This window comes from Mustela lutreola, chromosome 13 (genome assembly GCF_030435805.1).
Source record: "Mustela lutreola isolate mMusLut2 chromosome 13, mMusLut2.pri, whole genome shotgun sequence".
Taxonomy (NCBI): domain Eukaryota; kingdom Metazoa; phylum Chordata; class Mammalia; order Carnivora; family Mustelidae; genus Mustela; species Mustela lutreola.
The window spans coordinates 10,149,745-10,165,517 of NC_081302.1; the positions used below are offsets into that span (position 1 = coordinate 10,149,745).

Here is a 15,773-nt window from a genome sequence, read left to right on the forward strand (position 1 = left end):
AAGACAAGGAGTATTAGCTCTGTGTTAGAGAGGGAGAAATTAAGGCTCAGGAAGCTCAGGCGACTTGCCTAAAGTCATCCCTGCCTGCGAGTCAGGGGAGCCAGGAGTCCAACCCTGGTCTAACTCCAAAATCCACAAATTCCCTCTGACTCTGCACATTTACACTGTAGAGGATCCCTCGTTCTAATCCACTGTATTGGCAACCACTGAGCCCGTTGTGTTTCCGACACTCGTGGTTGCTTCCCAGGGTACCCAGACAGGTTATGCATCATCAGAAATTGCCAGGTCAAGGGGAAATTAGGAACCCAAATCGAGACCCCACTACACCTGCTTCGGCACACCCTCCTTCCCAGGCAGTGGCCCCTGTGGTGGAACCACATCCCTCAAGGGAGGGGGGGCTCTTTTCAATTTATCATCCTTGCTGTCTGGGGCAGCCTCACTCTTTAGAACCACAGCTCTCTCCAGTCTCTTCCCTTTCCCTCCATAAAACTGGAGGGACAAAGCTTGCACATTAAACCCCTGGGATGCCCTTCAAGAGGCCACCTGCTGTCCCGTGCACATCGTGAGCTGTAGGACAAGGGGACTTGGAGGAAAGGACAAACAGCCTCTTCATTCTTATTCCGTTCTTTCCCGTCTAGACCCAGAGCTTCCCGTTCTCTGAAGCAGGACCAGTTGTGTGGAAATCTAAGGCAGCTTAATAACACCAAGCGTTAGCATCTCACCCCGGGTGCTCCTTCCCGTTTGACAGCTCAGTGGAATGTGCTCCCAAGGCAGGAAGGGAGGACAGTGGGGGGAGGGGGGAGAGGGGAGGGGGGCAGAGGGGGCCCCAGAAGGACCCTGCAGATGAGAGGAAGCAGATACCTCTAAAGCTGGGTTTGGGCCAGCCTCCTGACATAGCAGCAATTTTTTACGACAAACATTTAGCAAGAATAACCTGAGGTCTTCAAAAACCAGAGTACTGAGGATTAATATGCTCAGTATTAATAAAATAACAAATTATTAACATTTGATTTAGTAAAGATACTTGTTAACATGTGTAATGTATTTATAGATGTTCATAAATTGAATACTAATGATTAATGTTGAATATATTATCATCAAAACATTAACTATTAATCAAATATGTAATGAAACATTAGATATTTTCGTAAATATTTATCTGTGATTTTATTTAGGTTGCCTAGTTCTTGGTTTCTCTTATTCCTGATATTTAAAAACTCTCGTTAGGTTAAGTGAAGGACCATTTGGAGGAAATAGAGACCAAGTAAATACGTGGAAATTAAGTGTATTCAGAGAGCAATGAGGAGATAAGACTTGTGGATGTAAGCATTGGTATAAAACATAAAAAGTGAAAATTTCAAAGTGGCAAAATACAACTTAATTTAAGCAAAAATTTTTTTGGCTTTTTTAAAACCAAACTTTCTTTCCTTGAACTCTTCTTAAATTTTTTTACTGAGATGTAATTGATACATAGCATTACATTAATTTCAGGTGTATTCCAGGGGATTTGTGTGTATTGTGAAATGCTCATCGCAGTAAGTCTAGTTAACATCGGTCATTACGCTTAGTAAAATGATGTATTCTAAACATGTTTTCCTAAGTCTTTCCTGATTTGTGGTAATCAAAGTATGTTACATTTCACTGAGATTATACATGATGTGTACGTTATTACAACGTGATTGTAATGGAGCTCTATGGATCAGGAGAGCTGCTACTAAATTTTACCTAACAGATGCAGCAAGATATTTGAACAGGGTTTTTCTTTTACTATTATGTGATTGGAGCATAAAGTAATAAGTAGTATAAGAAAATCCGTGCGGGTTGAAAAACTGGTTCCTATGGCTTGTGCAACATTTGCAAAATTTCATTTTTGTTATAATAAAAAGTTCGGTCTTTGCATTGTAATTTATGTTTTTCTGAGTCAGATGGAGCATTACTGAATTTAAACCCCAGTGTGGCGTGGGGTTTCAGACGGTCTAGTTCCTGAATTCTAATAGATGTGCTAAAGGCAGGAATTTTAAGCTGATTTTCTTGTTTACTTATCATACCTACTTATGATAAGACAATAAGGCTTCCCTTATGTTTCAGTCTGCAGTGAGGTTCTGGTTGCCTGTGTAATTTACCTGTGTGCCTATGACAACATTTTTATGAATAGCACAAGATTGGAGAGAACAAATCGGATGTCACTTAATACTAGAAAGCCATATCCATTTACTCAGGACCAGGTTGATTCACAAAGGAGTGGGGTATTCACTATGATAAAAATGCAGCTTTTTCCTCATCTCAGCAAGAGGCCATTACAGAGGAGCTCACCTATTAGCATCTGTGGCTATGTCCCCTTTGGAGGATTTCATCGTCACTCTCCTGGCGTCGGGTAGGAGCCCTTTTCCAGGAAGTACTCGTCACCCATTCTCTTACCCTGGTCTACGGCCATCATTTCAAGTAATTACCATCAAAGGGCTATTTTCCTGTTTTCTGTTGATGCGATTACGTTATATTAACCAACATTCGATAATACTTTGCGATGTGTACCCTTGTGGACCTCAAGATCTGAGTAAAATCCCTCAGATTTAACGCTCTGAGAAGTTACGCTGCAGTTCCTTTAGACGGTAATTACGTTTAATACCAGATGGTTTCATGCAATCTAACTTTTCTATAATGAATGAAAATAATTTGAAGACTTATAGGCCTCTCTCTTTCATTACAGAATGTACAGGCTTTTCCCACACCCTTGTTCTGGAACATTAAGAAAGAAGATATGGAGAGAGAGAAGAAAGAAACAGAGGACCCCCTGCTAGTATTTCTATAAACAACTAGTGGTGTTTAAAGGCTAATAAAGCTCCAAAGATCTCTCTTATAACCATAATCTTTGGGCCAATTTTAAAATATTTTAGATGGAGGAATGTCAAGAAAAATAGAGACAATTTCTTAAGACATGATTCTCTTCCCTCAACCTCCATAAAAGATTATATATATATATGGCTGTCATATAAGGGGTAATTGAAATTCCAAAGCACAAAGGCAATGCAGAGAGGGGGGTGAAAAAAAAAGAATCAATCTTTCATATGTTTTTTTCAAAGGCTTGGCAAGAAACCAGGGGTAATATTTTTGCAACTGGGAATGTGTGTTTGTTGAAGAATATTCCCACATTTGAATCATCATCAGGGGTCCTAGTCTTGTTTTACTTTCAAAGGTAGAGAGGGCATAACATTAACCCCAACTGGGAAAAGGAAAATGCCTCACTGTAATTCTCCTCTAGGGAGCAGGAATAAAAGGATTACATATGCCTGCATCATGGAGAATTTCCTCACTCAGACAAGACAAAAGACTTCATTATTTTTCACCAGACACTTGAAGCTTTGTGCCTCCCTGTACCAGAAGACAGGCAGAGTAGTTTTTTCTATTAAACCACTAGATGGGGTTTCTAAGAAACTTGCCCTTGTGAAGAGATACGGACAGGACAGTGAAGACCTGATACCATGACTTTGTGGTCCACCCCCTAAGAAAAGCCAGACTTTGCCTGAAGTTCGTGGTGTGTGTTTTCAGTATGATCGGCTTCGCTTTCTTTCTAGACATCAAATAAATGAATGTTTTCATCCTGAAAATGTATTTCTTTTATCTTTGGGTGAGGCTGAAAAACATCTAAATTCTCATAAAAAATTTAAAGTGGCAAAATATAACTTAATTGAATATTCAAATACTTTTCCCTCTGACTAGGTCTATCACTGAGTAACTTTAATGACATGTACATCTCACTTCTTATTGATAAAGTTATAAAAGTCTCAAAGTCCTTACTTACATTTCAGCACTGTAGTAGATTTCGTGTTAAGATACCGTTCATGGAGACCACGTTCCCAATGACAGATCAGACCCGCCTCGTAAGAGATTGAAATGAACTTAGTTCTGCCTCATATTGACTTGTAGATTTCCCTTAGTAGCATCACATAGAATATAAAGATTTATAAATTTTCGGCTTGCGAGAAGCAGTGTCTAATTTTTTTTCATTCCTGTCTCAGGGCCTCCTTTCTTATGGGCGTGCAGCCCATCACTTGTGGAGTCTAGTATTCTAACTGGAGATAAAATTAAAGTTCACTTTCCCTTTCAAAAGCATTTTTCAAACACATGCTGTGCTGTTTGTGATTATTGCCTTGTTTCAGACATGTGAAGTGATCAAGAGACGTTAAAATATTGGATCTTCACAGAATTTCAAGATTCATTCATTTCACAAATATTTATTGAGCACCTACTGTGTGCAAGGTGAACAATGTGAGCAACAGTGATGATAACTGTATTAGTTACCAACTGCTGTGTAACAAATTACTCCCAAAGCTTGTGATTGAAACAGTGGAGATTAATCTCAAAGTCTCCATCGGAACTGGGGTGTGGCTTAGCTGGGTCTCTCACTAGGCAGCAGGCATTTTGACTTGTTTCAGAGGAACCCCCTTCCTCGCTCACTCTCCCATTCTTAATAAGGTTTAGCTCCCCATAAGCAGTTAGATTAATGTTTCGGTTCCTTCCTCTCACACTGTGAGCAGATGGCCACTCTGTTCCTTAAGAAGAGGATATCTCCATTGTACCTCTGTAGAATGTAGTCCTCTACCCTCTGTAGGATGATTTTTTTTAAAGATTTTATTTATTTATTTGACAGACAGAGATCACAGGTAGGCAGAGAGGCAGGCAGAGAGAGAGGAAGGGAAGCAGGCTCCCTGCTTTTCAGAGAGCCGGATGCGGGGCTCGATCCCAAGACCCTGGGATCATGACCTGAGCCGAAGGCAGAGGCTTAACCGACTGGGCCACCCAGGTGCCCCTGTAGAATGATTTAACACAGCAGTGGCCTGGGACAACATGGCAGCCTGCTTCGGCTGAGCCAGCAAGTGAGGGGCAAGGGCCAACGGGGAAGATGCAATGCGTCTTTTGTGACCTGCCGCGTCCCGATTGCCTTATACTTGTTAAGAGCAAGTCAGTACGTCCTACCCACATTCTTGCCTTAGGCCTGGGCATGAAAACCAGGAGGCGGGATCGTTGGGGGCCATCTGAGAAACACCTGCACGGGACATTGCAGGTGTTGATCTGAGAGATCACTGTGCTCCCCATAATACCACGGCAGGTTTATTGAGGACGGATGTGTGGAGACGGGTGAAGAGGCTCGCGCTAGTCGGTATCACTCTTGCTCAGGGGCAGAGCAGAGAAGGCTTACCTTCCAGTATGACCCTCTGTCACACTCGCTTTTCTGTCCTCCACCCCCGTAGAACGTTTTAATACCAATCATGATATGAGACAAGATAGAAAAGTAAATAACAGCCACTAAAATGTAGACGAAGTGTTGGTGTTTCCAAAGACGAGCGTATTCATAATCATAGCTGGTCCTCCCGGCTCCCTGCGAGGCTGGCGGAAAGGGTGGTGGTGGTCTCCGTTCTCCACAGAGGACACGGAGGCTCGGGGAATGCCTGTCCCCCGGCCTGAGGTCCCACTGACCGGCCAGAGGCAAGATCGGAACTGCATGGTTCTAAACCTCGTGTGTTCTCAAGACAGGCGTCCAGTCGAAGGGGAACTTTCTGTCTGAGCTCTGCTGCCAGGTGTGAAAGTTCTAACCTACTGCGCTGTTTGGACCTTGAAACTAGCAAGTTCCAGATGCAGCGCCCCCCACCCCCGCCTCGTTATAGCTGCACCTCTCTGCTTCGTGTTCCCTCCTTCTCTCCATCACTCTGCCCGGCAGAGTGCCAGCCCCCGCTCCTCCTGGGAACGCGGGGGTGAGTGTTCAGACCCTCCCTAAAGAGCTCTTGAGGGAGGTGACCAGGGATGACAAAACGTCATGAACATTAATAACTTGCTGCAGGAGCATGGGACATAAAGCACTTTCCTATGCTTTCGCGTGAGTGAATATTCATCTCTCCCTTCCTATTCCTTCTCAGAACGCATTTATGTCAAAGTTTGTAATTATATTACTCATGTCAGAAACACCGTTTGATATTCGCCGTTTGGATGACAGTGTATGCTTGTGTGTAATGCAATTGTATTTCCTCATAAAAATAACAAAGCAGGCGCTTACCATACTTTTGTGTGAACCTTGGCACCTTGTATTAGAGAATGTATAACCTCTTAGTGGAATCCAGTAGTGCCAGATTGAAGTGAATAATTTTCTACCAAGCCTGTTATTTTCCAAAATAGCAAAATATTTTACGTTATCAAAGCACGTGACAGCGGCTTATGTAGAAGGCTGTTTTACTTCTGCGGAAGCATCCTGATGTGCCCTTCTTTCTGTACGTGCTTCAACGTCCAGGTGTCCTCAGGGCAGATGGGTTACGCAGCTTCTTTTCCTCGCTCCCTGCCTGCCCCCTCCAACCCCAGGTTTATGTCCTGCCGTCCGAGTTCCTCCCTTTATCTGTAGGAAAGCCCTTTTTTGGCAGCTGGTACTTTTGCATAATGTAATTAGATGTTTCCCATATGTTTTCTTCTAGACAGATTTATGTATCTGTAGAAGAGTTGTTTCTTCTGTGCCCATTACCTGTTGTTTCTGTGGGGAAGCTGTTATAGATAAAGAGCCGGTTTTTAACTATAATGGATGCGGTACCCAGAAAAGAATTTTGAGTTTTGAGTTTAGTAAGATCCACCACTGTCCTTAGTAGAGGATAAAAAGCCTTGAGGAGTCTCCAAATGAACTGTGCGTCATGTGCCCCCAGTCGCCCCGACCCCTGCAAACTGCCTTCACCCAAATGTTTATTTAGCAATTTGCTAGATCAATGCAGCCCCTGGTTTACCGCTAAGAAGCTCTTGCATTTCCCAAAAAATTTCCTACTTCAAAAACCCCTAGATGCTCAAAGGAAAAAGTGAGATATCACAGCGTTTGGTCTAAGAGACTCCACAAGAGTTGAGCTGCCCATGACGATGGAGACTGTTGCTGACCTTTGTCTTGGCACAGATGTGAGGGCAGCCCTGGGGTGTGGGGCTGGAACAGGGCCTTGGAGATAGTTGCGCTGAGCCAGAGGCACCAAAGGGGACCTCAGAACGCCAAGGGCAGAGGGCTGCATCTGCCTGATTTCACTCTGCTCAGGTTACGTGGGGACCTTTGCAGTTCTGGGAAAAGAGGTGGCGGGTGAGCAGCTTCTGCTCAGAGAAGGCAAAGCTCCGGCAGGGCCGCCCAGCGAGGAAATGGAAACCACGAAGGTGTCTGCTCGACTCGAATGCAACTCTGAAGCCACCTGTTACACGATTTAGCTGGCCCAAGTTACTGAGGAGTTTGTTCTTTTGCTCATCATTTCCGGTTTGAAATTGTACTAACAAACACTTTTACATACTCAGAGGAAAGTGATCGGAAGAGGAAATGAAAGCCAGCGGTTTTCTATATCCTACCCGTCAGAGTAGTTGTCTCAGTCTGATTCAACACACGATTTCTGCTGGCAGGGTACAGCTAAAAGCCAGCCTCCCCCGCCACTCCCCAACCCCGGTCACCCTGACCTTCTCATCCAGAGAACAAAGATTCACAAGTCACAGCACAGCTGAAACTTCCACTCATTTTACTGTCATGTTCCGCATTCTCCAGCCCCCGGCGGGAAAAAAAGGGCTGGTCTTGAGCCAAAGAGGAAAGGAGCTGCTCTCTGCACTGCAGCCGTGTTGCTAGTGGAGGGGATGGAAGAGATGCTCTTGCATGTGGACTCTTTCCAACAGCAGCTGCACCCCCCACCATGGACACCTTCCTGTCTTGCTGGGTCAGAGGACAGAGTCTCAGCAGGCTCCACAGAGCCACCCCAGGGGACATGGGTGTGTTGCATTGACGTGGATGTTGGGAAACCCATGAGGTTCTGGAGTCGTAGATGCGGTCCTAACTCTTCCCCAGCGAGAATGCCCACACGTGCTCAGACTGGACTGTGGGGCACGTCCCACAGTCCTGTGTCATAGGCAACTCAGGGCCAGTGTCATCTCTCCACGCCAAACAGAGCAGGGATGGCCAGGTCGAACGCGTGGACTGCATTCAAGTTGCATGTGTTTTGTATGTAAGCCCTAATAGCTCAGCTACGTTGGCGGGGGGCAGGGGGGATTCTTACGGCAAAAAATAAAGGTTACTAAGACCATGACTAAAGGTTAAGTCCTGATGTCTACACAAATGGCAAGATCTGTAAATCTGTGGCAAGACAACACAGCTTTCCAAATAGACGTTCTCCGGATGCTTCATCATTTCCAGCCTTTGGTCCAAAGAACAGTTCTTAGTCTATGTACATTGTTCGAGATCGTGCTAAAGCTTGGGGAGCTCAGCCTGACTTACAAATGCGTCTTCCTGCAGGACACTGTCCTGGTCCTGGAAATAAGCCCATTCTCTGTCTCTCACTGCCATAAATCCTTGGCATTCGATAAAATTTTGACTTTGGATTTTACGTAGAAATGCTCCGTGGTGCCTATTAAACCAAGGAGAGTTATGTGGTGAGGATGGGTTCCTGAAATGCATTTACATTCATTGAATTAGCGTGATTTTCATAGGTATTTGCCGTGATTGTCTTCATTGGCATCAGCGGTATTTTTAATCACTCGAATATACACTTGCTATCATAAGGAGCGGCTTGCAAGTGTGCTAAAGAAAGACATGGGTCTTTTTCTTGAAAATCTTGACTCTGAGACAGACAATGATAATCTAATTCAAAGGCAATCTAGAAATGCATTTTAGGAAACATAAGTATGAAAGTTTCATGTAATGCAGTGACAAAAGTCATGTGTTCAGATGTTGAACAAACACGGCATCGTAAAATTTGCATAACATAAGACGCTGGTATTTTAAGTCTGTGAGTTTTCTTTGAAATCAGGGTCTTATCCTCACTTTACCAATCAGAAAACTGAACCCAAAGGTCACTCACCTAGTCGGTGGCAGTGTCGCCTGTGGGACACAGGTCTCTGAGCCTCTGTATTATTTTCTCTCCACTTGACTGCTCCGTCAAGGGAATTGCTGTCATTTCCAGATGGAGGGAACTTTCTGGAAGAGGAATTTTGTTTTCTTTTCCCATCGTTCACACCCCAGGTGTTGAGTAACCCAATTATCTTCCCTCATTAACAAATCTGAAACTATACCAGCCCAGGTATGGTTTCAAGGGGGCACGTTTTAAAAAAGTCTTCAGAGTTCCGTGGTTTGCAAAGAAAGAGGTAACCGGTTACCTATAAGCCACGGACTTTAGACTGAGGTTTCCTAGGTATTAATCTCAGCTTTCATTACCTCTCTCTATCAGTCACTTTTGCCTCCAGTTTTATGTTTTCCTACTTCCCTGGAGTTCTGCAGAATCTCCTTAGGACGTAGACTCTGCATCCCAGGGGCCTGGGTGGACAAATCCTCCCCCAAAGGGTTGCTGTTAGAAAACCCCCTTGTCTAAATTCAAAACCAACATCATTCCTACCTATGACGAGGCTTGTGGGACCCTGACGGGAGCTGTTCCCTGGGGTGGGGGGAGGTCGTAGCGGGTGGGAGCTTTCTGTCTATTTCCCGGTCCGCCATGTAGCTGTGGTGGTTCTGCTTTGTAAGTGTTCTTGACACCGAGCCTCAAGTCCATTTTCCCTTCATGGTCATGTGTCATTTGCTGTGTTTTGCCTTATCATTGGTGCTCCCTTAAAAATAATAAGAGTAATGAGCAGTTATGTATTATTCATCCCAAGTGTACAGATCACGCATTTATCTCGGGCTCCTTTTTTTTTTTTTTTTTTTTTATCTAGAGCCTGCACTCGACAGCGCATGCTGAGCGGATCATTTGAGGGGCAGCCTGCAAAGGAAAGGTCAATTCTCAGTGTGCAGCATCATATCCGCCAGGAGCGCAGGTAAATACACCAGGAGACAAAGCTGCAGAGAAAACAAGGAAAGGAGTTTTGCAGGATATGGTCTCGGTGCACCACCCCGGTTGGCAGACAGGCGTGCAGGAGGAACTTTGTTCTATTTGCTGATGGCAACAATGAAACCCACAATCAGATTCAAAGAGTCAAAAAAAAAAAAAAAAAAACAAATCTTTCAAAAACCTTTTCCTTGGTGATGGTCAGATTCTTGCTTTTAAGATCAGAAGGAAAAATTCTGCAATTTGTGAGATGAGCTCAAACGCATTTGAATAAACGAAAGCTTTCACTATAAAAAGAAATAGTAAGCATTTGTGATGGTATCAGAAAAGTTACTTTATTTTGTTCTTAAAAGGGCCATGGCTCAAAAGTCAAAATTTGGTCTTGGATGTACTGACAAGTTGGTTGTGGTTGTTTTAGGTCACTGAGACACGGATCCAACAGCCAGAGGATCAGCAGGGGGAAATCTCTCGAAACCCTGACTCAAGATGTAAGTTCTCAGCAATGCTTTGGAGTTGGGAAGCATGATTATGAAAATGTATTTAAATTACAGTTTAGAACATTCTAGCACCTGGGTCCTTCTGTCACATTGACCTGTCTCTGTAAGAATTTGTATCAGAGGGAATCAGGAAACTCAGGAAGCAAATGGAATGGCCAGTACCAAAGAGTGACCATTAACTGTTCAAAAATACAGACATCCCACAAAACAAGTCTTCATTAAGTTAGTAACCCAAAAGTGACATGTCACTTGCCTTTGACTGACATTAAAGGTATGTAAAGTATTTTATAGAATTGATTTGTATCATAACTTTAAAACTTTACTAAAATTTCAAAATATTCTGGAATCTAGTTCCAGTGTCTATAACTTCAGGGCTTTACCTACTAGGAAATACAATCTTATTTCTAGAAGAATTTTTCTTTTAATGACTGAATACTAGTTCCCAAGAATTTCTTTGCTTTTAGACTCTAGGTCGTCTGTTGATTTATTAACGAACTAAAAAAAATTATCAAGTATTTATTATGTGCCTGGCCCTGTTCTAAGTGAGGAGAAGCAGTGGGGACACAAGACAAAATCCTCTGCCTTCCAGGAAGTTATATCCCAGTAAAAGAGACAAAGACTAAGCAAGGAAACAAATACATAATCATTTCTGGAAGTGTTTTTTTTACTTATTTTCCATCATACCTTCATTGCTGTGACAATTTTGCTCTGCATTATAAAGAAAAATAAAATGATATAAAGAAATCAAAGGTGTAGATTTGGGGGCAGGGAATGTTCGAGAAGATGGTCAGTGTTCAGGCCTCTATATTATTAGACCAGAGACCTGAACAAAGAGAAGAAACAAGCCACATGAAAACCCAGGGAAACCCACAGAGGCAGAAGTCTAACCTATGGGTTAGACTGACCAGCAGCTGTATCATGCCGAGATTTCTAAGAGACTTGCAAAGTACATATCAAATAATTATCACTGGTGATGCCCTCATTAAAATATAGGTCTTAAGTAGAGTCTAGTTACACTGGCTAAGAAAGCCGAGTCCTGAATGTTCAGAGCCATGAATGGCATTGGAGAAAGGAGGTCCCGCAAGAGAAAGGCAGCAAGCCTTAGGGTTTTTTGGGTTTTGTTTGTCTTTTTCACCACTTTACCTGTCCTTTCTTCAGTTTCTGGAGTTTCCAGAATAATCCAACTGCTTTCAATTGGTGGAAACTGTTAGAGTAGATTCTCCTAAGTATTCCAAGCACAACTGACAACAGGTGATGAGAACACCTGGTACCATCATCACCACTTTGCAAGGTTCTAACTGGTGTGCACATCTGTTAACACCATGGTTTTTAAGCCAGAGTTCTGTCCAGTATGATCTGCCATATTGTTTACATAGAATTGTGATCAGATCCAACGTAGAGCCCATGTACGCATGACCTGGGGACCAGGCATGTTGCGTGGAGAAGACTTCAAGGAGAAAATTCAGAGAGGCAAAGTTCAAAGCACTTTCCTTCAGTGTGATTCCCTAGAAATAGGTAGTCTAAGGAGCCAAACTAGAACATGGCTTTGAAAATACGTATTTAAATATACATGGTGAATGGTCCTACCAGCATAGTCTCAATTCCAGAGGCTTAGTTCTTCTTCAAAGATTTTTTCTTGTATTTATTACACAGACATGTGATGAAAACAAATCCCCCACCTTCTCCATAGCAAGAGATGATGAGACTGCTAATTTCCTACAAAATAACTTCGGATGTCTTTTCCTGCATAACAGAAGCAATGTAAAATAGAGAGCTTCACCTGTCTCACTCATTCCCAATGATAGAAGATATAGATAAGGAAATCTAAGGCATACGTGTGACAGTTATCTGTTAGGTTATTTGAGCAATGGCTGTCCATGTCCCAAGGAGTGAGAACCAGAGCTGGGGTCCTGCATGATCAGGCCGCCTCCCAGCCCTCTGACCCCAATGTCTCCTACCCTGGGGCTTGCCCTCTTGACTCCACCCATGGGGTGTCTTGGCTGTTCCATGGACACACAGCTGTTCCCTGCGCATGAGGACCCACCCCTCCTCTGTAAAAGCACATTTCTGCAGATGCCCCATGGCCTGTAGATCCTTCTCTCATCTTCACTCAAATAACAGCTTCTTATTGAGGCCTGCTGTGACTGGCCAAACGTGGAGCCTTCTAGCACTCGTACTCTCTGCCGCCCCATTTTTTCTTTTTTCTTTTTTTTTTTTTTTTACCATGGTCCTAAACATCTTCTATCTACATCAGCCGTATTGTCATTCAGTTTTTATCTGTCTCCCCTGACTAGATCATCAGCCCCACAAGAGCTGGATTTTATCCTTTCTTTTTGCTTTTTTGCCACATCCCCAGCACTACAACAGTGCCTGGCACATAACTGGTCCTCAATAAATATTTTTATTGGAAAAAAGATACCCTTTCGAAGGAAAAAATACCCTTGCTAAGAGGACTGTGGTTCATTAAAAATACATATATTATGATAAAGATATTTATTTACTACCTTACATTAATAAATAAAGATATTTATTTCAGCTTTTCTAAAAACGATCTTTCTGGGCCTTCAAAAATATCTTCCAGTTTGATGTGCCTACTTTTATTGTATTTCTAGCATTCCAATACAGTGAGATATAGAAACGCACAAAGAGAAGACAGTGAAATCAAGATGATCCAGGAAAAAAAGGAACAAGCAGAAATGAAAAGGTACGAGGCACGACGGTCTTCCTGGGCTCTTGCTCTGGAATGCCAGCCTTTCCCTCAGCCTTCCTGTCTGTGGATTTCCCCTTCCAGGAAAGTGCAGGAAGAGGAGCTGAGAGAGAATCACCCCTACTTCGACAAGCCGCTGTTCATCGTTGGACGGGAGCACAGGTTCAGAAACTTCTGCCGGGTGGTGGTCCGGGCACGCTTCAACGCGTGAGTACATCCACTTCAGCCAGGTGTTCGACCTGCGGTGTACAGACAGCAGGGGGGTTGTCACACCAGGAAGAAGGAAACCTGTAATCCTAATGGGGTCACGAGGTAAACCGTGGGCTAATTAACCACGCTGCTCCTCTTGGCCGAGGGGCCGACCCGGTGGAAAACAAAACGAAGGTTGCAAGTCGTTAACATTTATATAAAACTCACGTTTTATAAAACACCGAACAGTCATTTTTATGTGCCGATTTTAACAGCCACCCAGTACGTTTCTGTTGGTGTTACCAACTCCACATTTTGTTTCGGAAATTCTGAACCAAGAGTGGACGGAATGACATAGGGAAGGTCATTGCCCACACCTTCTTTCAGACTTGTAGTTTCTTCGTGGTGAAAATACCTTGATTGGATTATTCTGGAAAAATGTAAAATACAATGATGTGAAATAGAAGTAAAGTTGACTAGTGCTTCCATTATCAATTGTTATGAGAAGACAGCCCGCTGGCCGGTGTCTCTGTCCCTGCCCACATGGAAGAGCTGTGTTATGAGGCCATCGGTGTGGTCGACCAGGAGGACACTGCGTTTGTGACAACGCAAGGCAATGTCAGCAGGTGACCAGTAAATGAAATAGAATTTTTGTCCTGCTTAACTTCAGTAAATATCCTAAAGACCTTAAGACTCTTGGAGGAAGTGTGAAAGCTTTCCATCTAAATAGTTGTCTTCCCCAATGCTATTATTAGTAGCATATCATAATTGCTATGTGTTATGGGCTGAACTGTGTGTGTCCCCCTGCCCGCAAAAATCACATACTGAAACCTTAACCCCTAGTACCTCAGAATGTGAGTTCATTTGGAAATAGCCCCTTTAAAGAGGTAATTAAATTAAAATGAGGTGATTAAGGTGGGCCCTAATCCAGTATGACTGTTGTCCTTATAAGAGGAGGACATTTGGACACAGACACTTACAGAGGGGAGACAACATGAAGACATAGGCAGAAGATGGCCATCTACAAACCAAGGAGGGAGACCTAGAACAGGTCCTTCCCTCACAGCCCCCAGGACAAACCAACCCTGCCCACACCTTCTGTTCAGACTTCTTGCCTCCAGAACTGAGAAAAAATGTTTCTATTGTTTCACCACTCGCTCTGTGCTACTTTGTTACAACAGCTTTAGGAAACTAATACAGTGTGGTGATATTCCAGGACTGAAGGCACCTCAAGAACCATCTGGTGTCATTTGTATTCCCCCCTCCTCCAACAGAGGAGGACACTTAGGTTAGCAGTGGTTAAGGGCTTGGCGCAGGGCCATGAGCTAGCTTATGAGTCCCTCTGGCTGGCCGTCTAGTGTTCTCTCAGATGTTCTAGCAAGACCCTCACCATTTAAAGCACCTGAGTCATAGTGATTCAAACTTCCCTGAGTTTTCACATAGTAAAGAAAGAAGCTGGAGTTTGAGAGTTGATTTGATCCGTTCCTCAAGTAAGTGTTTCATCTGTAATTAGCCTGTTGGCTGCCTCCACACCAACACCTAACTGCTAATTCTCCACTTCATTTAGTGTGGACCTACTTCCTTTTGTCACCTCCGCACTGATGTGGACCAAGGGAGACTCTTGTACTTGGGAGCACACACACACAGACCACCATGGGCTCCCCGAAAGTGAAACTTAGAACTGGGGCCCCAAGAAATTCCACATAAATCTCTCCACAAGATCAAAGTTAAACGCAAGGGGAGAGCTCCATTTAATTTCTGGAGGTTTAATGGAACAATCCTGAACTTTTTTCAAGAACTTTTTGAGGAAAGTTCTTGAAAGGCTAAGGCAGAGATTTTAACGGAGTGTTTTTAAATGGAAGTCAAAGTTTTGTCCCAACCATGTCAGAAACTGTTGACTGGATTCATGAATTCCCAAATCAAGTATTTTGAGGAATTTTAAACTTTACTCTCCCAAACATCAAATTCTGATTTTTCTGTCATCTCATGTTCTCTGCCTTGGAAAGCCATACAGTTCCCGGAAATTGTACAGAGGATATGAAAGAGATTTTAGGTAGATAAGATGTTTATAAATACCGTGCTTCCAAGTGAGAGCACACTTGCTATGTTGCCCAGGTGTCTGCATGTTGTCTCTTACAGATCTAAAACAGATCCCGTCACAGGAGCCGTGAAGAATACCAAATACCATCAGCTTTAGTAAGCATCACAAAGCCCGTTTTCCATGCGCTTTTGAAAGTTCCATGTACTATTTTATGCTGCATAAAAATGTAAAGATTCTTGTTATTTTCTTGCCATATCGTGCTAGGAAATAGACAATGGGGGATTTCGAAATAAATGCCAGTCACATGTATAGAATCACCGAAGGGTTTTCTGGGACCTGCATGGCCTTCCCTGAAGCGCCCCTTCCTCGTTGTGTTTGGTCTTTGGCAGTGACTTACTGGGGTTGGTGACTTACCTGGACTGGGTCATGATCATCGTGACCATCTGTTCCTGCATCTCCATGATGTTTGAGTCCCCCTTTCGAAGAGTCATGCACGCCCCGACGTTGCAGGTACGGCTGCCACATCTCAGCCCACAGTT

General features: G+C 43.5%; 1 protein-coding gene across 1 annotated transcript in view; it reads left to right on the forward strand.

Moving 5' to 3' along the window:
- The window catches only part of NALCN (sodium leak channel, non-selective), a 309,369-nt gene that overhangs the window by 255,122 nt on the left and 38,474 nt on the right, over positions 1 to 15,773 (forward strand). The window contains exons 19-24 of the mRNA XM_059144294.1: positions 9,688 to 9,789; positions 10,219 to 10,288; positions 12,910 to 13,001; positions 13,089 to 13,211; positions 15,333 to 15,389; positions 15,624 to 15,744. Of these exons, the coding sequence (XP_059000277.1) occupies positions 9,688 to 9,789; positions 10,219 to 10,288; positions 12,910 to 13,001; positions 13,089 to 13,211; positions 15,333 to 15,389; positions 15,624 to 15,744 (565 nt within the window). The remainder of the gene's footprint in view (positions 1 to 9,687; positions 9,790 to 10,218; positions 10,289 to 12,909; positions 13,002 to 13,088; positions 13,212 to 15,332; positions 15,390 to 15,623; positions 15,745 to 15,773) is intronic.